At 39.0% G+C, this 25,654-nt stretch overlaps 7 protein-coding genes, 25 non-coding genes and 2 pseudogenes across 32 annotated transcripts; all 34 read left to right on the forward strand. All coding sequences in view use genetic code 4, as the record gives it.

Annotated features, from left to right (window-relative positions):
- Positions 1 to 112: 112 nt before the first annotated feature.
- NCU16201 lies at positions 113 to 183 on the forward strand. The gene has a single exon. It is a non-coding gene; the product is annotated as a tRNA-Met (tRNA).
- Positions 184 to 268: 85 nt separating this feature from the next.
- NCU16001 (NADH dehydrogenase subunit 2) lies at positions 269 to 973 on the forward strand. The gene has a single exon. The coding sequence runs from the start codon at positions 269 to 271 to the stop codon at positions 971 to 973; it is 705 nt and encodes a 234-aa protein (YP_009126702.1).
- NCU16002 (hypothetical protein) lies at positions 973 to 1,944 on the forward strand. Its single transcript has one exon. It carries the CDS (start codon positions 973 to 975, stop codon positions 1,942 to 1,944), a length of 972 nt encoding a protein of 323 aa, YP_009126703.1.
- Positions 1,945 to 2,383: 439 nt separating this feature from the next.
- On the forward strand, positions 2,384 to 2,454 carry NCU16202. Its single transcript has one exon. It is a non-coding gene; the product is annotated as a tRNA-Cys (tRNA).
- A 1,028-nt stretch (positions 2,455 to 3,482) lies between these two features.
- On the forward strand, positions 3,483 to 5,451 carry NCU16301 (19S; annotated as a pseudogene).
- A 1-nt stretch (position 5,452) lies between these two features.
- Positions 5,453 to 5,539, forward strand: NCU16203. The gene has a single exon. It is a non-coding gene; the product is annotated as a tRNA-Tyr (tRNA).
- Positions 5,540 to 5,616: 77 nt separating this feature from the next.
- Positions 5,617 to 5,687, forward strand: NCU16204. Its single transcript has one exon. It is a non-coding gene; the product is annotated as a tRNA-Asn (tRNA).
- A 395-nt stretch (positions 5,688 to 6,082) lies between these two features.
- On the forward strand, positions 6,083 to 6,892 carry NCU16003 (cytochrome c oxidase subunit 3). Its single transcript has one exon. The coding sequence runs from the start codon at positions 6,083 to 6,085 to the stop codon at positions 6,890 to 6,892; it is 810 nt and encodes a 269-aa protein (YP_009126704.1).
- Positions 6,893 to 7,224: 332 nt separating this feature from the next.
- NCU16205 lies at positions 7,225 to 7,296 on the forward strand. The gene has a single exon. It is a non-coding gene; the product is annotated as a tRNA-Lys (tRNA).
- A 220-nt stretch (positions 7,297 to 7,516) lies between these two features.
- On the forward strand, positions 7,517 to 7,588 carry NCU16206. Its single transcript has one exon. It is a non-coding gene; the product is annotated as a tRNA-Gly (tRNA).
- Positions 7,589 to 8,056: 468 nt separating this feature from the next.
- NCU16207 lies at positions 8,057 to 8,129 on the forward strand. The gene has a single exon. It is a non-coding gene; the product is annotated as a tRNA-Asp (tRNA).
- Positions 8,130 to 8,229: 100 nt separating this feature from the next.
- On the forward strand, positions 8,230 to 8,310 carry NCU16208. Its single transcript has one exon. It is a non-coding gene; the product is annotated as a tRNA-Ser (tRNA).
- A 157-nt stretch (positions 8,311 to 8,467) lies between these two features.
- NCU16209 lies at positions 8,468 to 8,538 on the forward strand. The gene has a single exon. It is a non-coding gene; the product is annotated as a tRNA-Sec (tRNA).
- Positions 8,539 to 8,904: 366 nt separating this feature from the next.
- On the forward strand, positions 8,905 to 9,636 carry NCU16004 (NADH dehydrogenase subunit 6). The gene has a single exon. It carries the CDS (start codon positions 8,905 to 8,907, stop codon positions 9,634 to 9,636), a length of 732 nt encoding a protein of 243 aa, YP_009126705.1.
- Positions 9,637 to 10,213: 577 nt separating this feature from the next.
- On the forward strand, positions 10,214 to 10,286 carry NCU16210. Its single transcript has one exon. It is a non-coding gene; the product is annotated as a tRNA-Val (tRNA).
- Positions 10,287 to 10,305: 19 nt separating this feature from the next.
- NCU16211 lies at positions 10,306 to 10,377 on the forward strand. Its single transcript has one exon. It is a non-coding gene; the product is annotated as a tRNA-Ile (tRNA).
- Position 10,378: 1 nt separating this feature from the next.
- Positions 10,379 to 10,463, forward strand: NCU16212. The gene has a single exon. It is a non-coding gene; the product is annotated as a tRNA-Ser (tRNA).
- Positions 10,464 to 10,934: 471 nt separating this feature from the next.
- NCU16213 lies at positions 10,935 to 11,008 on the forward strand. The gene has a single exon. It is a non-coding gene; the product is annotated as a tRNA-Pro (tRNA).
- Positions 11,009 to 11,124: 116 nt separating this feature from the next.
- NCU16302 (29S) lies at positions 11,125 to 16,888 on the forward strand (annotated as a pseudogene).
- Positions 14,572 to 16,098, forward strand: NCU16005 (mitochondrial ribosomal protein S5). Its single transcript has one exon. It carries the CDS (start codon positions 14,572 to 14,574, stop codon positions 16,096 to 16,098), a length of 1,527 nt encoding a protein of 508 aa, YP_009126706.1.
- Positions 16,889 to 16,996: 108 nt separating the features above from the next.
- Positions 16,997 to 17,067, forward strand: NCU16214. The gene has a single exon. It is a non-coding gene; the product is annotated as a tRNA-Thr (tRNA).
- Positions 17,068 to 17,074: 7 nt separating this feature from the next.
- NCU16215 lies at positions 17,075 to 17,146 on the forward strand. Its single transcript has one exon. It is a non-coding gene; the product is annotated as a tRNA-Glu (tRNA).
- A 77-nt stretch (positions 17,147 to 17,223) lies between these two features.
- NCU16216 lies at positions 17,224 to 17,296 on the forward strand. The gene has a single exon. It is a non-coding gene; the product is annotated as a tRNA-Met (tRNA).
- A 519-nt stretch (positions 17,297 to 17,815) lies between these two features.
- On the forward strand, positions 17,816 to 17,886 carry NCU16217. The gene has a single exon. It is a non-coding gene; the product is annotated as a tRNA-Met (tRNA).
- Positions 17,887 to 18,139: 253 nt separating this feature from the next.
- On the forward strand, positions 18,140 to 18,221 carry NCU16218. Its single transcript has one exon. It is a non-coding gene; the product is annotated as a tRNA-Leu (tRNA).
- A 216-nt stretch (positions 18,222 to 18,437) lies between these two features.
- Positions 18,438 to 18,509, forward strand: NCU16219. The gene has a single exon. It is a non-coding gene; the product is annotated as a tRNA-Ala (tRNA).
- Positions 18,510 to 18,780: 271 nt separating this feature from the next.
- On the forward strand, positions 18,781 to 18,853 carry NCU16220. The gene has a single exon. It is a non-coding gene; the product is annotated as a tRNA-Phe (tRNA).
- A 479-nt stretch (positions 18,854 to 19,332) lies between these two features.
- On the forward strand, positions 19,333 to 19,403 carry NCU16221. The gene has a single exon. It is a non-coding gene; the product is annotated as a tRNA-Met (tRNA).
- A 141-nt stretch (positions 19,404 to 19,544) lies between these two features.
- Positions 19,545 to 19,628, forward strand: NCU16222. The gene has a single exon. It is a non-coding gene; the product is annotated as a tRNA-Leu (tRNA).
- A 165-nt stretch (positions 19,629 to 19,793) lies between these two features.
- On the forward strand, positions 19,794 to 19,866 carry NCU16223. Its single transcript has one exon. It is a non-coding gene; the product is annotated as a tRNA-Gln (tRNA).
- A 609-nt stretch (positions 19,867 to 20,475) lies between these two features.
- On the forward strand, positions 20,476 to 20,548 carry NCU16224. Its single transcript has one exon. It is a non-coding gene; the product is annotated as a tRNA-His (tRNA).
- Positions 20,549 to 21,180: 632 nt separating this feature from the next.
- NCU16225 lies at positions 21,181 to 21,251 on the forward strand. Its single transcript has one exon. It is a non-coding gene; the product is annotated as a tRNA-Met (tRNA).
- Positions 21,252 to 21,340: 89 nt separating this feature from the next.
- Positions 21,341 to 23,092, forward strand: NCU16006 (NADH dehydrogenase subunit 2). The gene has a single exon. It carries the CDS (start codon positions 21,341 to 21,343, stop codon positions 23,090 to 23,092), a length of 1,752 nt encoding a protein of 583 aa, YP_009126707.1.
- Positions 23,093 to 24,985, forward strand: NCU16007 (NADH dehydrogenase subunit 3). Its single transcript has 2 exons — positions 23,093 to 23,182; positions 24,632 to 24,985. Exons 1-2 carry the CDS (start codon positions 23,093 to 23,095, stop codon positions 24,983 to 24,985), a joined length of 444 nt encoding a protein of 147 aa, YP_009126708.1.
- Positions 24,986 to 25,654: the final 669 nt, after the last annotated feature.

A 25,654-nucleotide genomic window follows, 5' to 3' on the forward strand; every position in this document is an offset into this window, starting at 1 on the left:
GGATCCACTCGTAGAGTGGAATCACAGTTCTGTGGAGGCACGGCTATCCTATAGCGCGTCTTGCGACTGCGACGGAGCAGCTGGATTAGTACTGGACGGATCATAATCATCAACCTGGGTAGTTTAAAGGTAAAACCTTAATTTCATACATTAAAGATGAGAATTCGATTTTCTCCCCAGGTTCGCGTGCGCACTATGGAGGGGAAGGGCACTGATCGAGTAGGACCAGAGCTTTCCTTATTTAAATCTCCAAATTTCTTCAAAATTTATGATAATAATGACTATACTGTCTTTATTACTTACTAATGCCGTTACTTTAAGACGAGATATTTCCATACTTTTTAATAGAATTGTGATTATAGCATTAATTTATTGTATTTTGCATGATACAATGAGTTTATCTATTATAAGTAAGGGGGTAGGTTTACATGGAGGTTTACTTCATATAACCAATATAACACAAGTATTCCAAATATTTATTTTTTTGATTAGTATATTAATATTACAATTAACAAGTTTCGATCCCATAAAAAAATTTTATATTATGAGACATCCTAGGTTTATTAATAAGTGGCCTAGAGCTATAGGATATTCAATACCATTATCCACTCCACTCCCCCCCCCCTTAAGGGGGGGGGGAGTGGATTTGTTTATTTTATTAGACGCATGTTTACTATGAGCAAATTCAGGTACTATAAGTAGAAGTCCCGATTTTATTATTACAAAATTATATTGTATATTTCATTGCTCCTTTATTTTATTAGGATTAGGTGTAGGTGGTCTACTGTATGGATCAAGTACTACAAGTTTGGATGGTTTATATATAATCAATAGTATCCAAAGTCACGTAAATTATAGCATAATTAACCCGTTGTACAGGCATTTTAATAAAATCCAAATTAAAATGCTTAACAACAAATTTTTAAGATTAAGTATGGGGGCCATATTGGCTCATGCCAATTATGATACATAATGATTAAAAAGGTTAATAATTTCTTAGTTATAATTTTAGTTTTTTTAGCTGTAATTCTAACAGAATTAATAATGTTCATGGAGCTTAACTCCTTAACGTTGCTAAAATGTTTTATATTTGTAGATCTTTTATTGGTTTTTATCCCTTTTAGTTTACCTCGTATGGGTGGAAAAGTGTCTTCTATAAAAAATTTAATCGATGCTATTAAAACACGTATCTTTTTCTTTAATAGCTGTCTCTTTTTCTCTAAAATCTGACTCTATGAAAATAAAATTACCATATTTTGGGTGTATACAATATGAAATGGTTTAAATTCTATTTTTTGTGGGATATTTATGGAAGATAACTACATGGCGGATATATATTCTATCTCCCCTAAAAATGGTGGGGGGGACCCCGCAGAGGGGAATACCCCCTCAGGAAATCCAGACAGTACTATAAGTTATGATTTCCTAGCTGAAGCGCGGGATAGGATTAATACTCATAAGAGTGAAATTTCAACTCCAACGGAGGGGGATAAAGCTATCCTTTTTTCAAAGGATATTCCGACTTATGGCCAAAAAAAAATATATTTCCAAGAGTCTTCTGGTTTATTGAGTCGTAGAGGGTTAGCACCCCTTTCAGTTAGAGAAATCTGCGATACTCTTTTAACAGATAAGGGACTTCCTCCGTTAAACACCGTAGGACTAAAATCCCATCTCAATACTGTAGATCAGAATATTGTGCTGTATAAAGAGCAAGTAGTGAAATTTAACAACACTCTTAGAGGTATTGATCAAGGTAATGAGCCATTTTTTCCAGATAGCTCCAAAAAATTATTTTTGGAGTATAAAGAAATTTTACCTCACATGGTCGAAATAAATGAAAAAATGGGTACTAATTTATGCAAAGAGATAAAAGCTAAAGATCCCTCTTTTCATCACCCCTTATTAACTAATAATGATTCAACATCTAAGCCTAAGGAAAAATAATTTAAGAGGAGCTTTAGCTTTACGCTTTAGCTTTAGCTTTAGCTAAAAAAATTAAAGTCCAATCCATAGTTTCATTTTAATATACATAATATTGGGGGCATATTATGACATAACGTATATAACAAAATTGAAATTTCAATTTTCATCGCCCCCGGTTGAGTAGTGATAGTATTAAAGTTAAAGAGGAAGGGGCCCTTCCACCCCTTTATCCCCCGTATCCCCCTAATCCCCCTATCCCCCCGTCCCCCCGCCCTGCAGTACTGCAGGGGGGGGAAGGGGGGATTAGGGGGGGGGGAAATTACGGGGGGGGATTAGGGGTGGAAGAAATGATGGGAAGGGTGCTAAGCCTAAGCTAAACCTCCTCTTTAACTTTACTTTATATAGGCTAATAATAAAAATTATAATTATAATGTGATCTTAGCAAGGGATCACATTATAAGGATTACGATGTAAATGGTTTACCCTTTGACTGCAAATCTTAAGGATTAGGTTCGATTCCTACGTAATCCTTTAGGGGGTTAGCCTTAGCTTCGCCAGCCCCTAATCCCCTTCGCTACCCCCCCCTCCTCCACCCTAATCCCCCCGTATCCCCCTCCCCCGCCCTGCAGTACTGCAGGGGGGCAGGGGGGGGGATTAGGGGGGATACGAGGGGTGGAGGAGGGGGTTTTGGGGATAAGGGCCGTGCATTATTTTTTTTAGCTTCCCCCCTGCAGTACTGCAGGGCGGGGGGACGGCTAAAAAAAAAATTAAGCTAAGCCGAAGGCTAGCGCTAGGGATGGGCCCCACGAATACCCCACACACCTTCGTGTGTGGGCCGTATTGGGGTCCCTCGAAGTGGAAGAGAGTATTTTGTTTGGTGATTAAAAATTAGGAAAGTCTAAAGTTATTAAAAATGCATATACAAGTAAAAATTATAGTTTTACACAGAAAATAGAAATAAAAATAAATTATTAAGTACAAAAAGATAAATTTTAATTTGCGGACTTTCAAGCTACAAAGAACTTTTTTTTAGCACTCATTATTTATCGGGGGACCCCGCCCCCTTCGGGGGCGGGGGCCCATTTATAGGCGTAAATACATTTTTACACCCCCCCCGTCCCCCCCCGCCCTGCAGTACTGCAGGGGGGGGGCCGCCCTGCAGTACTGCAGGGGGGTGAAAAGGAGGGGGGATTTATAGGCGCAAATATTTATTTGTATAAATAACCTTATTATTATTAAGCCGCCAGGCGTCTAATTTAATAATAATAAACGATAAGCAGCTTAATTTAATCCTGAACAAGATATAGGATATCTTTATAGTAAGTATTCTATATCGAGCCGCCAGGCGTCTAAATTTTTAAAAAGTTTTTTCCACTCGCGTACCCCCTCCTTTGCTCAAGGTCCCCATCACATTTAATTATGCCCCTGCAGTACTGCAGGGCGGGGGGACGGTTAAAAAAAAAATTGGCTGGCGAAGCTAGCCCTACCACTTCGTTAGCACTTCGTTGGGCCAACGAAGTCACTTCGTTGGCCAGCCCCAAAATTAAAAAATAATTAGAGATGTAATAAAAAAAATTTTTTTTAATTTTATATTACATCAATAAAAATAGATGAGTTTGGTGATGGCTCTGATTGAACACTGTCCAAATACTTGACACATGCTAATCGAACGTTTAATTTTGGCCTAAGAAAGGGGTTTCATCGTGGCTTAAGCTAAGGGGTTTATTGTGGCTTAAGCTAAGGTTTAATCTTTGACTTAAGCGGGTGTTTTAGGGGAACTTGTGCCCCTAAAACCTCTTAATTAAAAGTGGTGTACAGGTGAGTATAATATTTTTTCGCTTAACTTAAAGTGAAGGCAAATCCTTCATATTGCAAAAGGATATCTTAGGCACCTGTTGAAAGGGGCCTACTTATATTATATCCGCTTTAAGAGGATGAGAAAAGTTTCAGAGATAGGTAGTTGTTAAGGTCATGGCTTAACAAGCCAATAATTCTCTTAGTCGAAGCTGAAAAGGCTGATCGACCACATTGGGAATGAAAAAATCCCAAGGCAAATAGGTACAGCAGTGAGGAATCTTGGTCAATGGGCCCACGCCTGAACTGGTAACTTGGAGGAATGAGGGGTCAACTTTGCAAATGGATGAGTGATCGTTAGAAGATCCTTAGTCCCCTGGTCTTCTTGACACATGAGGTATATACTTCTAGTCCATATTGGGGGGAGACTCCACGTCGATTTATCGAGTAAAATTCTGTATACATATTGATAATGACAATATGTACATTTGTCTTGACTAATTACGTGCCAGCAGTCGCGGCAATACGTAAGAGACTAGTGTTAATCATCATAAATAGGTTTAAAGGGTACTCAGACGGAAAAATTCGCCCAAATATAGGGGACAATTTTTCTAGAGTTTTATGTAAGAAGGTCGTACTCTAGAGTGGAGAGATAAAATTCTGTGATACCTAGGGGACGGGTAAAGGCGAAGGCAATCTTTTATGTAAAAACTGACGTCGAAGGACGAAGGCAAAGGGAACAAAAAGGATTAGATACCCCAGTAGTCTTTGCAGACAATTATGAATGCCATAGGTTAGATTTTTAATTTAGTCTATAAATGAAAGTGTAAGCATTTCACCTCAAGAGTAAGGCGGCAACGCAGGAACTGAAATCACTAGACCGTTTCTGACACCAGCAATGAAGTATGTTATTTAATTCGGTGACCCACGAAAAACCTTACCACAATTTGAATATTAATAATAATGATATTATTTTTTATGCTTGATATGGCAAGCACTCAATTTTCCCCTCCCCGTAGGTTTGCCGCGGGGGGGGAGAAAAAAGAAAAATAATGGATAATATAGTAAATACCATATTCCAACTATATTTAATTATTAATACAAGTGTTGCACGGCTGTCTTCAGTTGATGTTGCGAAACTGTGGTTCGTTCCATGGAATTAACGTAAACCCTTGCTTTATTTGTAAATATTATAAAGCAGTTCACCTTTATATAGGAAATGATAAAAGGGATCAAGACAAGTCATCATGGCCTAAATATTGTGGGCTATAGACGTGCCACATTTTCCTAAACAAAGAGATGCAAAAATGTGAATTTTAGCTAATCTCAAAAAATAGGATAAAAATATACAAGGATTGTAGTCTGAAATTCGACTGCATGAATAAGAAATTGCTAGTAATCGTGAATCACCATGACACGGTGAATATTCCCTCGGATTGGTACTAACCACTCGTCACATGCTGAAAGGAGTGCGTGCAATAAGTTTGCTTTTCTGTTATAAGTAAGTAGACATATAGGTTTAGATGTTATAATAGGATCCTTCGTATGCGCGGCTCTGATTAGTGTTAAGTCGAAATACGGTTCGTGTAGTGGAAGTTGCACGGGACTTATCAATGTTGAACAATACGATTGGATATACACCCCCTGGGTTCGTGGCGAAAATTGCCTCGTTCCATTTTATAGGGAAAATATATCCTTATGTATATATTCTTTATTTTAAAGTATATATATATAAAGGAGGGTTCCGTTTGTTGGTATGACGGGTTAAGCTGTAAACTTAATGACTAATTAGTCGTCGAAGGTTCAATTCCTTTCTCTCCTATAGGAATGAGCTTCAGGGCTTCATTGCTAGTCTAAAGATTAAATATTAATATTAATATTAATTATTAATATTAATGAGCTTCTATAGCTCAACGGTAGAGCATAATACTGTTAATATTAGGATAGATGTTCGATTCATCTTAGAGGCTATTAGTGGAGAAGGCAGGAATTTAGAGGGGAGCGGAGCGCCCTTCTATAGAAACCAAACCACTAATTAAATAGCTATAATAGCTATATTCTGCATTTTTTTTTTCAATGGCTAGGGGGCCCACTTATGCTACGAAGTCCACTCGGAGAGTGGCACATAAGGAAGGCAGAAGCCTTCGGCTAAGGAAGGCCCCCCGAAGGGGGGAAGTATCCCTGGCCTTCCCCCTCCCCTTCCCCACCCTGCAGTACTGCAGGGGGGGGCAGGTTTGCGGGGGGGGTAAAAATAATTAGACGCCTTGCGGCTCTATAGCTGTAATCTATATATATACATATACATATATATATTTATAGAAAATGTAAATTAAATTAATTGTTTTATTATAATAAATGGATTCAAATGACTAATTTAATAAGAAGTAATTTCCAGGATCATCCTTTTCATTTAGTATCTCCATCTCCTTGACCTTTAAATACTAGTGTTTGTCTATTAAATCTAACAACTACTGGTGCGTTATCTATGCATAATTTTAATAATATTCATTATTTATATTACATAGCTTTAATTGGACTAGTTTCAGCTATGTTTTTATGATTTAGAGATATAATATCTGAAGGAACTTTTTTAGGGGATCATACTCTAGCAGTGCAAAGGGGATTAAATTTAGGTATTATACTATTTATAGTATCTGAAGCTCTATTTTTTTTAGCTATCTTTTGAGCTTTCTTTCATAGCGCATTAACACCTACTGTTGAATTAGGAGCTCAATGACCACCTATAGGTATAGAACCTGTAAATCCTTTCGAATTACCTCTTCTAAATACAGTGATACTTTTATCTAGTGGTGCGACAATCACTTACGCTCATCATGCTTTAATTAAAGGAGAAAGAGAAGGAGCTCTATATGGTTCAATCGCCACTATTTTATTAGCAATAATATTTACAGGCTTCCAAGGTGTTGAGTATAGTGTATCATCTTTCACTATTAGTGATGGTGCTTTTGGTACATGTTTTTTCTTTTCTACAGGATTTCATGGGATACACGTTATAATAGGGACAATTTTCTTAGCGGTAGCTTTATGAAGAATATTTGCTTACCATTTAACTGACAACCATCATGTAGGTTTTGAGGGTGGAATTTTATACTGACATTTTGTAGATGTTGTTTGACTATTTTTGTACATTTCCGTATACTATTGAGGTTCTTAATAAAAATAATCGAGTAAGGTTGTGATAAGGCTCCGCCTCAGGAGCCTTAGGTTAAACAAAAGAACAACCACTCCCCCCTCCTCTTCCCCACCCTGCAGTACTGCAGGGGGGTGGGGAAGGGGAGGGGGGTTGCGAATTAACGGTGGGCTTAAAAGATTATTAAGCCTCAGCCCCTGATTATTGTGATAAATGACCAGAGTCCCCCCACTTCTAAACCCCCGCAAGCTTGCGGGGGGGGGGGTTTGTTGAGGGGTACTAATTTATTATTTAGCTATTATAACTTGAGGAGGTAGGACTTATCTTCAATTGTGTAGTAGTATTTGATAATTTAAGGGGTTTTAGTATAATGGCAATACTTATGACTTTTAATCATCCAGATGTTGGTTCGAATCCGGCAAATCCCAATTATGTTACTGTAAAATCGGGGGACCCCGCCCCCTTCGGGGGCGGGGGCCCACTTTAAGTGATTTATGGCTTCCTTCCGACCCCCCCCCTCCTCCACCCCTCGTATCCCCCCTAATCCCCCCTTCCCCCCCCTGCAGTACTGCAGGGGGGAAGGGGGATTAGGGGGGGGGGGGGATTAGGGATTAAGAAAAAAGTACAGTTTAACATAAAAACAAACAGACAAGCATCGTTAAATGGTTAGGATGTCTGCCTTCCAAGCAGAGAATGTCGGTTCGAGTCCGACTGCTTGTATATATATATATAAACCTTCTTAAATAGGTTTACCCGCCCACCATCATTTCATTCTGAGGCGGAGCCTTACCCTTCCACTTCGAGGGACCCCACGAATACGGCCCACACACGAAGGTGTGTGGGGTATTCGTGGGCCCCATCCCTAGCGCTAGCCTTCGGCTTAGCTAGCACCCCCTTCGCTACCCCCTCCTCCACCCCTAATCCCCCCGTCCCCCCGCCCTGCAGTACTGCAGGGGGGGAAGGGGGGGGATACGTAGGGGTGGAGGAGGGGGGACGAGGCATTATTTTTTTTTAGCTTCCCCCCTGCAGTACTGCAGGGCGGGGGGACGGCTAAAAAAAAAAAATTAGCCGCCGAAGGGCTCGCCTCTGGATAGCTTTACGCTTTAGCTTTAGCTTGCGCGTCCCCCGCCCTGCAGTACTGCAGGGGGGGGGTGGGAGGTGAACCATGGTGGGGGGTCGCGAAGAGAAGAATTAGTAACTTAATTGGTAGAGGACTTCCCTGTCACGGAAGTAGGTGCCGGTTCGATGCCGGTCTAGTTCGCATTCGCTACCCCCTCCGTCCCCCCCCCCTGCAGTACTGCAGGGGGGTCCCCGCCCTGCAGTACTGCAGGGGGGGGGGGTGAAAAGGAGGGGGAATTTAAGGAAAAGTTGCCATAGGTAAGGCGAGATATTTGCTAAATATTGTGTTTTTACACCTGGGTGTTCGAGTCACCTCTTTTCCGTTGTCTCCATTTATATTTCGGGGGACCCCGCCCCCTTCGGGGCGGGGGCCCTTATCGTTTAAATAAATATAATGGCTTCTCTTCCCACCCGTAGGGTTGGCAGGAAGCCAGCCCCCTGCTTACCTCTAAATAAATATATATCTTCATCTTCGGTTAAAAGAGTATAGTTTAATGGTAAAACAGAAAGCTTCAACCTTTAAATTCTTAGTTCGAGTCTAAGTACTCTTGCATCGAGTCCTCCCCCTTGAATACTTTTATCGCCTACCTTCAACCGGCCCACCCGTTATTTTTCCCCCCCCCTGCAGTACTGCAGGGCGGGGGGACGGTGGTTTCGGTCGGGGGATTAGGAGGGGGGAGAGAACTAGGGCTTCAGCCTTAGTAATGCGGCCCCATCTTTCCCCGCCCTGCAGTACTGCAGGGGGGGGGCATAATTAAATGTGATGGGGACCTTGAGAAGAGGGGGGGGGTCAGCCCCTGAATAAAAAAAAAGGTGAGGAGGAGGGGGGACTACGGCTTCACCCTTACTATGCTGACCCCTCCTACGGGGGGCGGGGGTAAGGGTGACCAAAAAATAAAGGTTTTTTTTTATTTATTATGAACAGTTTATTCTTGATAAACGAAAGTTTCACAAATGGTTATATATCGAGCGTGCTGGATATAATATCTATACTCGCGATTTTTTGTGGTATATCTGTAATTGTAAATAAAAATCCTATAATATCTGTATTATTTTTAATAGGGTTATTTGCTAGTGTTTCTTCTTATTTAATTCTATTAGGTTTAAGTTTTATAGGTTTAGCCTATTTAATAGTATATATAGGAGCAATATCTATTTTATTTTTATTTATTTTAATGCTGATAAATATTAGAATAAGTGAACTTCAAAGTAATACTAATAATAGTATACCTTTAACAATTATTCTTGGAATTTCTCTTAGTTATTCTTTATTTCAATTGTTACCTTATGATATAGCTATTTTAAGTAATTTTAGTAGTAATATAAATAATAATTTATATAATCTTTCTATGAATAAACAAAATAACGGAAATTTTGGAATTAATACCACTCCCGCAGTTTCACTGCAGCCTAAAAATAATGACTTATTATTTGTTACTAGTAAAATATGAGATGGAAATTTGGCAGAAAGTAATCATATAACAACTATAGGTAACGTAATGTATAGTAACTATAGTATCTGATTGTTCTTAGCTAGCTTTATTTTACTATTAGCTATGGTTGGATCTATAGTGATTATAATGAAATCTAATGCTTCTTGAGGCGGAGCCTTACCTAATACGAGGGAAACCAAAACCGAGGGGAGGTAGAATGAAAAATACTAAATCGGAGGATATATAACCACCGGAGCTTTAGCTTCTGGCTGCTTGCTTTAGCTAAAGCAAGCTACTAGTACTGAGGAGGCTAGCTTCGCCAGCCCCCCAATAGTAAGGCAAAGCAGATATGACTGTTGAAGAACTATTAGAAATGAAATGTTAGAGAAGAATAAAAAAGGACGAGGACAACTTCGTTTAGCTGTAACTATCAAAAATATATTGATCCCAGCAGCACAACTTCGTTTAGCTAGCTAACTAAAAACCATATAAAAACTTACAAATATCCACCCCTCCGGGGTGGAATCGACCCGTCCCCCCGCCCTGCAGTACTGCAGGGGGGGGAAGGGTTGATTCAAGGGCCGAAGGGGCCTCGAATCGGGGGACCCCACGAATACGGCCCACACACGAAGGTGTGTGGGGTATTCGTGGGGCCCTCTTAGTTTAGCTCGTATTTTAAGTCATGCTCTTGGTTTTCCTTTTTAGCTTTTAAATAAAATTTAGCCTTGTTCATAAGTAGCCAAATAATGACGCTTCTGAGCCGGAGGCTATCAAAAAAAAAAATTAAATTTAAGAGAGATTAGCTCAGTTGGTAGAGCAACCGTTTTACACACGGAAGGTTGGGTGTTCGAATCACCCATTTCTCATTTTTAATACTTACTTTAGGATTCTTTAACTTAACTGGTAAAGTGCATTATTGATAATAATGATATTCAAGTTCGAGTCTTGAAAGAATTAAAGAGAATTGACCGAGTGGTTTAAGGTGGCTAGCTTGAAACTAGTTATGGTTCAAACCATCATGGGTTCGAATCCCATATTCTCTGTTAATTAACTAAGGTTTGGTGATTCAAATTAGCCTCCTCCTACAGCCTCCTGTAGCTTCGGGGGACCCCGCCCCTTCCCCCCCTGCAGTACTGCAGGCCCCCCCCCCCCCCGCCCTGCAGTACTGCAGGGGGGGCGGGGGGAGGGGGGGGCGGCCCAAGCATTAAAAATAATGCAAGCGTGCTAGCTTGCATGCTAAAAATTTAGCATGCAAAGCAGCCAGCCAGCCTTAATAATTTAGCCATAATACCAAGGTCCCCATCTTTCCCCCGCCCTGCAGTACTGCAGGGCGGGGGGACGGCTAAAAAAAATTAAGCCCAGCCAGCCAGCCAGCCAGCCAGCCAGCCAGCCAGCTTATTTTTTTTTTTAGCTTCCCCCCCCTGCAGTACTGCAGGGCGGGGGGACGGCTAAAAAAAAATTAAGCCAGCCTCAGTGGCTAAAAAAAATGCATAGCCGGCTAAAAAAAATAATGACGGATTAGAGTCAGATTGGTTACGACACTCCCTTTGGGAGGGAGATTTTCTGTGTTCGAGTCACAGTAATCCGATGAGTTGGTTTACGTTACCCCCCTCCTCCACCCCTCCCCCCCTGCAGTACTGCAGGGCGGGGGGACGTGGAGGAGGGGGTAGCGAATTAATTAATTGTATAATGAAGAAGTCTTAGAAATGTAATGGATATAAAGCTTATGTTTATATATATAGACATATATAAGTATATAAAGAGACTACTACCAATAGCTACACTATGTATTAAGGAGAGTATAACTTAATTTATGTTTATGATTTTATCATACCCCTAAAAATGACACCGAGGAGCAAGGGTCGGGTTAGCATCCTGGTTCGTACACCTTGGTGACCTAGGCTAGTACCAGGTCCCCCTCTAAGGGACTTGTCCCCCTCTAAGGGACTTGCGTCGGTCCTATCCTAGGCCGAATAGGTGAATAAATACTTACGGACGGCCTTGGTCTGTCCTAGAGGTTATCAACATATGAACTCTTAGAGAAATTACTTAATAAACGAAGTGAATTGAAATATCTTATTAACTTCAGGAAAAGAAATCAAACGAGATTCTATGATTAGTGTGAACGAAAATAGAGCAGCCTATTAAAATAAGTAAAATGGCTTTAAAGCTGTTTGAATATTGTGGGGAACCTTCCTCAAAGGCTAAATATAATACATGAGTTACAGAGAAAAGTACCGTGAGGGAAAGCTTTGAAATAGTAGTTTTATAAGCAGCTCAAGCAATAAGAAAGCGAGAGCGTACCTTTTGCATAATGGGTCACCAAGTTAATTTTAGATGCGAGCGAATTTATTTATGTTTTTACTGATTAAACAATATAATGAATCATAATTATTTTTGTAACGAGTATTAGTATTAAATCTTAATTTAATATTAGTATAAGTTTTCAGTATGGCGGCTACATAGCATAATCTATGCAGCCAGCCAATAATTGGATTTCCAATCCAATTTCGGTAATAAATAGATGTGCATAGTTAAACCGATCATTAAAATAATGAATAGTGTCTAAAGTTAGACCCGAAGCCTGGTGATCTTACTATAGTCAGGACTATAAAGGTCCGAACGGGTTATCGTTGCAAAGATATCCGAAGAACTATGGTAAGCGAGTGAAAGACAACACTGACTAGGATAGCTGGTTTTCTGCGAAACCTATAATAGTAGGCAATTTAAGTAACATCTTAGTAGGTACAGAACTTAATCTCAGACAAGATGTAGATTTTCATACCTATGTTTAGGTATGAAATGCATTTTTTTTTGTATACATCGGGGGATCGTGAAGATTTTATCGGTGAGTATGTAGACTCGGAATGACAAAGATGAATCTTGAATAATCAGACATAGAATGATAAGGTTGTATGTCAAAAGGGAAACAGCCCAGAACAAGAGTTAAGGTTCCAAAATTATTATTAAGTGAAATAAAGAAAGTTTTTATATAAGTCGACAAGAAGATGGGCTTGGAAGCAGCCATAATTTAAAGATCTCGTAACAGAGCACTTGTTAAATCTTAAAAGCATCGAAAATTTAACGGATCTAAATAATATACCGAAACCTTGTCCATATGTAACATTAGTAATAATATGCTATTAATGTTATTTGATGGGGTAGCAGAACGTTGAGTGAATCTTAGATTTTTTTTTTATAACTAAATATAGATGATAACTCAAGTGAGAATGGTGACATGAGTAACAAAAAAGAGTTTAAGGTACCTAAAAGGTATCTTAGAGTCTCGCCTAAAGCTTATGGCTACGTCAAGTAACGGCCTCTAAGTTTATAATCTGAAGATTATGACGATGAGAAAATAACGCGCAGAAGTGCGCTGCTTTGATACTTATGGTACCAACATTTAAAAGTGAAAATTGTGCAGGAAGGATCAGTATCCTTTCATTCTTATGTGGGGGAGTGGACAAAACTGAACAGAGTGTATCTGAACACAGATGAGTCCACACCCCCCCCCATGTAATGAATGAATGACAAACCGTACCTAGAATCTGAAACAAGTAAGCTAGTAGAGAATACGAAGGCGTGAATGAGATAACAATCATAAAGGAACTCGGCAAACTAACTACCGTAACTTAGGGATAAGGAGAGCTCATTAGTCTCGATTAATACGAGTAAAAAGGAAGAAGCATGGAATATTGTTGTACGACTGTTTAATTAAAACAAAGCACTTTGCAAAAAGACGATAAGTCTAAGTATTGAGTGTGATTTCTGCCCGATGCCGGCTGGTTAACGAATTTTCTAAATTGAAAAAAAATTTGGTTTCAGAGGAACCCCCGGTTAATGGCGGCCTTAGCGTGAGGGTCCTAAGGTAGCGAAATGCCTTGGCCGTTAAATGCGGTCTTGCATGAATGATGTAACGATACAACAGCTGTCTCTATGATTGACTCAGTGAAATTGGAATAACTGTGCAGATACAGTTTACCTCTAGTTAGACGAGAAGACCCTATGCAGCTTTACTGTTACTAATTATTGAATACGATTCTGAAAATTTCCAGTGTAAAAGGTAATCGATAAGATATAATTGAAACACCTTTATTTTTCTATCGTATTATTAAACCTTAAATTAAGGAACAATTGTTAGAAGACAGTTTATGCGGGGCACAGGCCCCATAAAGAGTAAATGGGTGTGTCTAAAATTTATAAATTTATGTTTGCAATTTTTTATAGTGATTATATATCAAATCATCTTTATGCTATTCATAGAGTGTATTTATTATATTCCTTGGGTACAGTATAAAAATTATATATGTATTAATTTACATATATTTTTTCTAAGAAATTAGGTAAGATTTTGTTTATAGAGAAATTAGATGTAAAAAAAAAATCTTATGAGGGCGGTATTTAATAATCCGCTTCTAATATTTTTTTGTAGTTATTATTATAAATTTAATAATAATCATGTTTATTACTTAAAAAGCTTAATGGCTTAATCTTGCCTTACTGTTTGATTAACAACAAATCTTACAGTCGCGTAAGCGGGGCATAGGATCACAAGATACAAAAAGGAAAGATCTTGGATTTTTGGAAAAGCTACGCTAGGGATGTTTGTCCTTCAATATTCTATTTAAGGGTGCTCCAAATGAGGCCTAAGGTGAAGCCTCAGCAAGCTCCACCCTTCGCAATGTAGCCTTAATAATTTAGTGCTCCTGCAGTCCTTTTTTTTCCCCCGCAAGCTTGCGGGTAGCCTCCGGCTAAGCGAAGCTCGGCCCTACCACTTCCCCCCCCCCCCTGCAGTACTGCAGGGAGGGGGAGGTTAGGAGCTCAAAAAATTACAGGACGCACATATTTATTTAGCTATAAACATTGCCATCCTTAAATAAAATTATTGATAATATATTGGGTTAATTTCAAAAATTACTTTTATAATTTAAGTAAATTTGAAGCGAAATTTATCTTAGCATAAGGTGGGTGCTAGCACACAGTGTAGCTCGCTAGTGGCTAGTGGCTAGTGGCTAGTGCCTACTAAAAAGATAAAATCGTTCAACGACTATAAGGTGAGTAATGCTAACAATAATCCTTTATTAACACCCAACTTTCTTTTTTTTATTATGTATAAAATATATAAATCAGCAAGTAGTAAAATAATTTAAGATGAATAATACTAACACTAACACTAATAATAAAAATTTAGCCTCCTCTTCCGCTAGTGTAATTTTTAGTAAATATATAAATAATAATAATAATAAATTAATACCTTTTAAGATAAAAAATTCTGACCTAGGAAGAACGAGATATTTCCCTCCTATATCTAAAGAATGAAAAAATAGTATTTATGTCTTTAATCATAATAACTTAAAAAATTTACCTCTTTTTGATATAAATATTAATTCCTTAATAAAAGATTATTTTAATTTACAATTTAAGGATAAAATTTTATTCAAAAAAAAGAGACTTTCTAAAGTTAAAGTTGTATCTCTGAATAAAATATATGCTAGTAAAGCGGAAATAAAGCATACTAATACTAAAGCTATTTTAACTGTGTATACTTTTAATCGAGAAAAGATATCTTTATATAAAAAAATAAAGAAATTAAAAAAATCTTTTTATTTTGTTTTTGATAAAATAATTTCTTTTAGTGAACGTGTAATATTGAGTGGTGTTCCTATAAGGGTAGATAAGGATGGTAAGGTATTATCAAATCTGTATTTACCTTTTAGATTACGTGGTGTATTACCTTGAATTACTGAATCTCATGTGAATATTTGGAGAAAAATAATTATAGCTTCCCTATATAAAGAATTAATACTTCTTAGAAAATACAAATTAAGATTAGATCTTAATAAGTATAAATTTGAAGAAAAACTTTTATATAGATTAAATAATTTAATAATGAAGTATTATAATAAAAAAGTAGAGTTTAATATTGTAAATATGAGATCTTTTCTTCTTAATAGTGATATATTGACTAAAATATTAGCACTTAAATTGAAAAACAGGAATGCCCGTGTAATAAAAATTATGGATGTTATATTAAATAAGGCAAATTTACCTAAAATAAATAGAGTTCAGGAAAAAGCTTCCTTAATAAAAAGTGTAGATTGAAATTTATTAGAAAATAAGTTTAAAAATCTCAATTTAAGTTTTATATTAAATGATGCTTCGTACGCGGAGCGTAATAATTTATCTGAATTGTTAAATAAATTATATTATAATGTTCTTTTAGTCAGCCAAAAAGGGGTATGAGCGCTTCGCTCCCCGAAGGGGGAGCAGCCTTCCTTCCACTCAAAGAGTGGAGGCTCGCCTACTAAATTTATTCAGAAAGGCGCAGGCGCAGCTTCGCTAGGAGGAAATGCTAAGGCGCAGCCTAAAGTTTCTAGCTTCGCTAAGGCCAAAAAATATGCAAAAATATATCAAATCATATTTAATTCTATAAATTATAAAAATATGGGTGGTCTAAGACTGGAAATTAAAGGTAGATTAACTAAACGTTATAGAGCTGATAGATCTTTATTTAAAGTAAAATGAAAAGGTGGATTAAAAAATCTAGATTCGTCATATAAAGGGTTATCATCTGTAAATATGAGAGGTTATGCTAAACCTAATGTAGAGTATTCAATATTTACATCTAAACGTCGTATTGGAGCTTTTGCAGTAAAAGGTTGAGTTAGCGGTAAATAGAAATCCCGTATCCCCCCGTCCCCCCGCCCTGCAGTACTGCAGGGGGGGAGGGGGGATTAGGAAGTGCCACTTCTAAACCCCCGCAAGCTTGCGGGGGTTTGTTGAGGGGTAGGTTGTTTATATTACATTAAGATTAACTAATAAAAATACATATAAAAAAGAAATGAAGAAATAGTCTGAACCATTATGTGAATGATGGAAATAAATCAATATGATAACAAGTTGAACAGGCTAATTTGCGCAAGAGTGTACAAAATGAGTGCGCGGTTTGGCACCTCGATGTCGGCTTGACTAATCCTCATGGATGCAGAAACTATGTAGGGTACGACTGTTCGTCGATTAAAAAGTTACATGAGCTGGGTTAAATACGTCGTGAGACAGTATGGTTTCTATCTTCTAGAGGGAATTAGAATATAATAAGGATTAACCTTTGTACGAAAGGAACATGGGGTACTATTGTTATACCTAGTTGTATAACAGTTTTATTAACCTCTGGTTTACCTGTTGTTTATGTGCCTTATATTAATTTCATGTGTGATGCTCCGCAAGGATATTACAGGGATGTTACCGTCACTTGAGTAAATACAATAGCATAAGCATGGCAGGAAAGCTAAGTTAGTCAAAAATAAGTGCTGAAAGCATATAGGCACGAAATTTACCTTAAGATATTTCTTAAATATACGTAAGAAAATATTACGTTAATAGGCTTAGTTTGTAATAATCTAGAGATTTTAAGGAACTAAGTACTAATTTTATAAAAAACTGAATGATTAATATATCTTACATTTTCGCTACCCCCTCCTTTGCTCAAGGTCCCCATCACATTTAATTATGCCCCCCCCTGCAGTACTGCAGGGCGGGGGAAAGATGGGGGGCCCGCCAAGGAGGGGGGTAATGAGCCTGGTTAGCATAAAAGTAATGCAATTGTTTTGTAATCAATAGAAGCAAGTGCGATACTTGCACTGGGCTATTTTAAGGATTAGTGGTCAAGTGGTACGACATAGCTCTTTCAATGCTAAAATCGCGGGTTCGAATCCCGCCTAGTCTAAATACGTAAATACATATATATATATAGAGCCGCAAGGCGTCTATTTATATGTATGAGAGTTATATTTATATGTATGAGAGGCTATAGCTCAATTGGTAGAGCATACCGCTCATAACGGTAATTGTAAGTGTTCAAGTCACTTTAGCCTTATTTCGGTTTATTACCTTCCGCTTTTGCCCGTATCCCTAATCCCCCCCGTCCCCCCGCCCTGCAGTACTGCAGGGGGGGGAAGGGGGGGAGGCATTATTTTTTTTAGCTTTGCTAAAAAAAAAATTAGCCCGTCCCCCCGCCCTGCAGTACTGCAGGGGGGGGGCCGAAGGGGGGGGAAACGCAGGAGGGGGCCCCACGAATACCCCACACACACTTCGTGTGTGTGGGCCGTATTCGTGGGGTCCCTCGAAGCTAGGGGCTAAAATAAAGTAATAAATAGGGTACCCTATTTAAGGTCTCCCCCCTCCTCTTCCCCCTCCCCTTCCCCACCCTGCAGTACTGCAGGGGGGGCAGGTTTGCGGGGGGGGTGCGGAGCAAAGGAGGGGGGTTGCGAAGATACTAGCTAGCTGCACTAAATAAATATGTGCGAGCTACATGCTAGCTAGCTAGCTGCTAACGAAGTAAGCCATATTTATTTAAGCAGCCGCAATGCTATGTTTAGCTTCGCAGAGGTAATAATGCGGATTATTGTAATAGTAACATATTTGGCTCATGTCCGAATGACATAGGTGCAAATCCTGTATCCGCATAGTTTTTAGCGCTAGCCCCCAAAGTTAACAATTTTTTATAGTCAGTAAGTTAGTCTATTTGTATTTATTTTCATCGCTACCCCCTCCTCGCTACCCCCTCCTTTGCTCAAGGTCCCCATCACATTTAATTATGCCCCTGCAGTACTGCAGGGCGGGGGAAAGATGGGGGCCCGCCCAGGAGGGGGGGGGGAGGAGGGCTGCTTGGTGCGAAGCTAGCTAAATAAGCAGCCGTGAATATAAATTGTTAACTTAAATCCGAGTGATGGAATGGTAGACATAACATGCTTAAAACATGTGGGCTTCAAGCTGTGAAGGTTCAAGTCCTTCTTCGGATAAATGCACACACTTTTTTATTAATATATGTATAAATATAAAGATGAATACTATGATGGGGCGGCTACATTGCTGCCCCGCTAGCTAGCCAGCTTATTTTTTTTTTAGCCGTCCCCCCGCCCTGCAGTACTGCAGGGGGGAAGCTAAAAAAAATTAACTCCCCCCGAAGGGAGGGAAACGGAAGATTCCATATTTATTATGGCGCACTCAATTAATAAGGGGGTATAGTATAATTGGTAGTACAGCAATCTTGCTCATTGCTTGTCAAGGTTCAAATCCTTGTATCTCCATCTCCCCCCCTCCTTTGCCCCCTCCCCTTCCCCACCCTGCAGTACTGCAGGGGGGGGCAGGTTTGCGGGGGGGGAAGAGGAGGGGGGTTGCGAAGTTTAATAAGTCGTCATATTATGGCTTCCGACCAGTTCCTCCCTCCCCCCCTAATCCCCCCGTCCCCCCGCCCTGCAGTACTGCAGGGGGGGAGGGGGGATAGGGGGATACGGGGGATACGGGGGATACGGAATAAAGTAATATTGTGTTAAATTTGATTACTTAACCGTTCTATAAGCCTGAGAAGCTCAATTGGTTGAGCAAAGCTTTGAAGCTGCTTTGGTTGTAAGTTCGAGTCTTACCTTAGGCATTAAATGAAATATGGGCCCCATCACATTTAATTATGCCCCCCCCCTGCAGTACTGCAGGGCGGGGGAAAGATGGGGACCTTGGTGCGATGGGGGTAGAGGTTCCGTCGAGGGACCCCACGAATACGGCCCACACACGAAGGTGTGTGGGGTATTCGTGGGGCCCAGGCCGGCTGGAATGGTTTAATAACTGTCAAGTCTTGTCTGCTCCTGTCCTTTGGCTTTTGGTGGCTAGCGAAGGCTTTCAGCCTTCGGCTTTGCTTAATTTTTTTTCCGTCCCCCCGCCCTGCAGTACTGCAGGGGGGGAAGCTAAAAAAAAATAAGCGCAAGCTAAAGCTAAAGCGTAAAGCGTAAAGCTAAAGCGTAAAGCTAAAGCTAAGCCAGCTAATAAAAAAAAGATATTTTTTTATCAGGAGCCTTAGACCCAAAGGACTTAGGACGAAAAGGCGAAGCTAGCTAGCTTAAGCTAGCTTCTAAATAATGCGGATTATTGTAATAGTAACATATTTGGCTCATGTCCGAATGACATAGGTGCAAATCCTGTATCCGCATAGTTTTTTATTTTATTGCTAGCTAACCGATATTTTATTTATTTTTTTTTTATAAAGATATATTTCGGGGGACCCCGCCCCTTCCCCCCCCCTGCAGTACTGCAGGGCGGGGAAGGGGGCGGGGCCCTATATATATATATGTATAGGTGTGCTGGAATTGGTAGACAGGTTCCGTTTAGGCCGGAATGGTTTAAAAACTGTACAAGTTCAAGTCTTGTCATCTATATTTTTATTGCCGCCTGCGGCTCGCAACCCCCTCCTTTGCTCCGCAAAGGAGGGGGGGATATTTCGGGGGACCCGCCCCCCCCCTTCCCCCCCCCCCCTGCAGTACTGCAGGGCGGGGGGACGGGGGGCGGGCCCTATATATATATAATATAGCAATATTCTTTGATATGTTGTAGACTAATGGGTAAGTCATAAATTTTTGGTATTTACAATTGAGTGTTCGAATCACTCCAACATAATTCGGGGGACCCCACAACATCCCCACACACCTACGGTGTGTGGGCCGTTGTGGGGGCCCATTTATTGTTTTTTTTTGGTTTGTTGGTTTGTAGGTTTTGTTGGTTGGTTTGTTTGTTGGTTTGTTTGTTAATATATAGAGCCGCAAGGCGTCTATATCTTAAATCTCGCTACCCCCTCGCTCCCCCCCCGCAAACCTGCGGCCCCTCCCCGCAGGTTTGCGGGGGGGGGGAGGGGGAAGGGAGGGGGGGAATTATGGCATTATTTTTTTTTTAGCTTCCCCCCTGCAGTACTGCAGGGCGGGGGGACGGCTAAAAAAAAATTAAGCCCCTTCGCTACGCTAGCTTCCGAAGGAGCTCCTAATTTTTGAGCGAAGGGTCATTTTTTCTTTTGAGCTCCTGATACACTTATTGAGGCTTCGCCTTAGCCAAAGATATTTATTTATAAGGTAAGCGATAAATTAAGAGGCGAGCTTCGCTAGCCCTTAATTTAATTTAAGATATAAGGGTAATGTAGCTCAGCCTACTGCGAAGCAAGCACGAGGGCCGGCCTAAGGCGAAGCCTCAGTACGCTCCGCGTACTCGTCTTAAATGAATAATATAATATTTAAGGATAATATAGCTCAATCGGTAGAGCAACTGTATGTGGCACAGTAGGTTCTCTGTTCAATTCAGAGTATTGTCCCTTTTGATGGCTACTACGAAGCCGGTGGCTTCGCTTAGCTTCGCTTCGCAGCCAAAATTTCGGGGGACCCCGCCCCCTTCCCCCCCCCCCCTGCAGTACTGCAGGGCGGGGGGACGGGGGCGGGCCCAATCCCCTCAACAAACCCCCCCCCGCAAGCTTGCGGGGGTTTAGAAGTGTGTCATTTTTTTTTAGGAGCCTCCGGCTCCTAAAAATTAGGAGCGCCCCTCCCCTTCCCCACCCCCCCCCCCCCTGCAGTACTGCAGGGTGGGGACCCTGCAGTACTGCAGGGGGCGAAGTGGGTTATTTTTTTTTTTTTTTTTTAATTTTTTCTCGGCTACGCTAGCCGAAGGCTCGCTTCGCTTATTTTTTTTAGCTTCCCCCCCTGCAGTACTGCAGGGCGGGGGGACGGCTAAAAAAAAATTAAGCAAAGCCGAAGGCTGAAAGCCTTCGCTAGCCCAAAAAAAAATTGGCTGGCGAAGCTTGCCTCAATAGCATTTTTTCTTAAAAAGCCAAAAAATTAGCCTCCCACTTCTAAACCCCCCCCCCCGCAAGCTTGCGGGGGGGGGGGTTTGTTAGGAGGCCCCTTTTTAGTTAGTCCATGACTGAGGAGCGTCATTATATTTATCATTTAAATCTGGGTAGTTTAAAGGTAAAACCTTAATTTCATACATTAAAGATGAGAATTCGATTTTCTCCCCAGGTTCGCGTGCGCACTATGGAGGGGAAGGGCACTGATCGAGTAGGACCAGAGCTTTCCTTATTTAAATCTCCAACTAAATTTCTTCATTCTTTATGATAATAATGACTATACTGTCTTTATTACTTTCTAATGCCGTTACTTTAAGACGAGATATTTCCATACTTTTTAATAGAATTGTGATTATAGCATTAATTTATTGTATTTTGCATGATACAATGAGTTTATCTATTATAAGTAAAGGGGTAGGTTTACATGGAGGTTTACTTCATATAACCAATATAACACAAGTATTCCAAATATTTATTTTTTTGATTAGTATATTAATATTACAATTAACAAGTTTCGATCCCATAAAAAAATTTTATATTATGAGACATCCTAGGTTTATTAATAAGTGGCCTAGAGCTATAGGATATTCAATACCATTATCTTCAATACAAGCAGTGTTGAAGGATTACCTTTTTAAAATTCAAGGGTTTAACAAAGAACATCTTAAAATAATAGAATACCCTTTAATTTTATTATTTGTTATTTGCGGAGCAGTATTTTTAATGTCAACAAATGATTTAGTTTCTATTTTTCTTTCTATAGAGTTACAAAGCTACGGATTATATATATTAAGTACTATTTATAGAAATTCCGAATTATCTACCACAGGTGGTTTAATTTATTTTTTATTAGGTGGCTTTAGCTCCTGCTTTATTTTATTAGGTGCAAGTTTACTATATGCAAATTCAGGTACTACAAGTTTGGATGGTTTATATATAATTAATAGTATTAGTGACGTAAATGATAACATGACTTCATGATACAAATCATATTATTTAAATTTTTCTTTACTCATATTTAGTGTAGGATTCTTATTTAAAGTTTCAGCAGCACCTTTCCATTTTTGATCTCCTGACGTCTATGACGCTATCCCTACAATAGTAACAACATTTGTGGCAATTATAGCCAAAATTTCTATTTTTATCCTTTTGCTAGAATTAGTTTATCATACAAATAATTATCTATCAGAATTTAGCTGAATCTATGGACTACTAGTCAGTTCTTTTCTTTCCTTAATAATAGGAACTGTTGTAGGTTTAACACAGTTTAGAATTAAAAGATTGCTTGCATATAGTACAATCTCTCATCTAGGTTTTATTTTATTAGCTTTAAGTGTTTCCACACAAAGTGTGGAGTCCACACAAGCATTTATATTTTATTTAATACAATATTCTTTTAGTAATTTAAATGTGTTTATTATATTAATTACTATAGGATTCTCTTTATATGGTTATGTTTGAAATAATAAAGAGTATAAAAATCTACTAGATATAAATAATTCACCTGTACAATTAATTAGTCAATTGAAAGGGTATTTCTATCTAAACCCTTTATTGTCTTTAAGTTTAGCTATTACTATCTTTTCTTTTGCGGGTATTCCGCCTCTTGTAGGGTTTTTTGCCAAACAGATGGTATTGAGTGCTGCTTTAGATAATGGCTATATTTTCTTATCCCTAATAGCAATACTTACTAGTGTAGTTGGAGCAGTTTATTATTTGAATATAATTAAAGAGATTTTTTTCTATTCTCCTGGACATAAATTAAAAACAGTAGACGTAGAAAATACCTGACCTTTTCCTGTTAAAAGAGATCTAAAGCTCAATGATTCAAATGCATTTTCAATATCTTATGATAGATATACTGTATCTAGTCCTTTATCTTCTGGATATACTATATCTAGTCCTTTCTCTATTACTATTTCTATTATTACAATAGTAATATTATTATTTATATTTATGAATAAAGAATGATTAAGTATGGGTACCATAATGGTACAAGTTTTATTTAGTACTTAAATGCGTAGTATGACATTGTTTATTTTATTTGTATCTATAATTGCTTTACTTTTTTTATTAATTAATCTAGTATTTGCTCCTCACATACCTAAAAATTGAAATGGGAAATCAATTAATTGGGTAAAACTTCCAAATTCCGGGAAAACCTTAAAGCTTCTGATACTAAGCATTAATCGAAAGGTTAATTGTGGCTGAAGTAATTACTCAGGTATAGTAATAAGTCAGAAGATATACGAGAGTATAATAGGCAACCGCGGATCTAAATCAGTAATACGTGGGCGCAAGCTCTATATTGCTGTAAAAGAGCAACGAGTAAACGGTAGTTGCATTGAATATTTAAATAAAGAAAAATACTCAATGTTAAGATGTACTCTAGTGGGCTTCGAAAGAAGTTATCAGGCCAAAATCCCTTCTAACCCTATAAATTTTAAAAGAAATCCACTCTTTGAGTGGAATCTAAACTAAATCCTTCGTATGTCTCGGGATTTGTAGACGGTGAAGGTTCCACTCAAAGAGTGGATAATAAGTATAAGTTAGGTTGACGTGTAGTTTGTAGATTTATAATAAACTTACATAAAAAAGACTTAAGTTTATTAAATAACATTAAAGAATTTTTTGGTGTAGGTAATGTATTTCCACTCGGAGAGTGGGATTCTGCACAATACCGAGTAGAATCTTTAAAAGGTCGAGCCGCCAGGCGTCTAATTAATCATTTTGATAAATACCCCATAATAACTAAAAAACAAGCTGATTATAAGTTGTTTAAATTGGCTCATAATTTAATTAAAAACAAAAGTCATCCACTCGCTACCCCCTCCAGCTTCGCTGGAGGGGGGGCCGAGTGGAAGGACTCTTGGAACTTGTAGCTATAAAGGCTGTAATAAATAATGGTTTAAATAATGATTTAAGTATTGCTTTTCCTGGTATTAATACTGTTTTAAGACCTGATACATCGTTACCTCAAATTCCGAATCCTTTTTGATTATCTGGATTTGTTGATGCAGAGGGTTGTTTTAGTGTCGTAGTTTTTAAGTCTAAAACATCAACCCTACGGGTGGGAGAAGCAGTTAAATTAAGTTTTATTTTAACTCAAAGTAATTCCCCCCTCCAGCGAAGCTGGAGGGGGTGGCGAGATGAGTATTTAATAAAAAGCTTAATTGAATATTTAGGATGTGGGAATACAAGTTTAGATTCTTCCTCCAGGGAGGACCCTCTCTGGAGGTCCCGAGAGGGAAGAGGTGTTATTGATTTTAAAGTAACTAATTTTTCGCTACCCCCCTCCAGCTTCGCTGGAGGGGGGGAGGTATAAAAGATATTATTGTTCCATTTTTCATTAAATATCCTTTAAAAGGAAAGACGCCTCCCGGCTCGATTTCATAGATTTTTGCGAAGTCGTAAGATTAATGGAAAATAAATCGCATTTAACTAAAGAAGGATTAGATAAAATAAAAAAAATCCGTAATAGAATGAATACGAACAGAAAACAATAGTTAAAATCAAAATATTAAATTTATAGGTATGAGAAATTTGGCTCAAACGTATCAAGAAAAAAATTCAGAGTTTGAGTGTGGATTCCATTCTTTTCATCAAACTAGATTCCCTTTCGATTCACCTATAGCTGCACAGGCGATATGTTTTGTAATTCTGGACCTTGAAATATTTACCATGTTCCCTTATGTAGGAAGTTTAGGTATAAATACTTTCTATAGTCTAGTGGTTATTCTAGGTTTTATGTTTGTTGTATCAGCAGGATTTGTATTTGAATTGGGAAAAGGTGCTTTAAAAATAGATTCAAAACAAAATATGGGTGGTGATTCCACTCATCTAGAGTTGAAAAATTTAAAAGATATATCTTCTTTAAATTTATGTCCTCCATCAGCGTTCAAAAATTAAATCTCGCTACCCCCTCCCCCCCCCCCGCAAACGCCCCCCCTGCAGTACTGCAGGGCGGGGGAAAGATTGAGGAGGTGGTTAGCCTCGTGTGAAAAATTTTTATAGATTAATAAGTAGTGTTAGTCAGCCATCAAGTTTTTACTACTATATGCAAATACATACCACAGGTCTTCCCCCTAAACCCCCCGCAAGCCTGCGGGGTTTAGTGTGGGAAATGATAATTTTTTTTATAATTTTTATTATCATTAGGTTTTGCAAAAAAATTAGCCACGCCACCGAAGGAGGGTAGGGGTACGCGAAGTCCCCCTTCGCTACCCCCTTCCCCCCCCCCCCCCTGCAGTACTGCAGGGCGGGGGGACGGGTGGCATTATTTTTTTTTTAGCTTTGCTAAAAAAAAATAAAGCGAAGCTCGCCTCGAGAGCTAATGACTACCAATTGGGCAGAGACCTATACTGTACACATCTATAGTCCTAATGATATACGTACTATACCTACCTTTAATCCGGCCCACACACACGAAGTGTGTGTGGGGAATGGAAGGGGGATTATGTTTACCCGTATTTATCATAGCAGTCAGGACATTCCACGGGAGTTCGTTAGTTATTCTTTCACTACGGGGATTTGATCTAATGTGATTCGAACACAGTAGTTTTTTGGATTTAGTAACTT

This window comes from Neurospora crassa, mitochondrion, assembly GCF_000182925.2.
Source record: "Neurospora crassa OR74A mitochondrion, complete genome".
NCBI lineage: Eukaryota > Fungi > Ascomycota > Sordariomycetes > Sordariales > Sordariaceae > Neurospora > Neurospora crassa.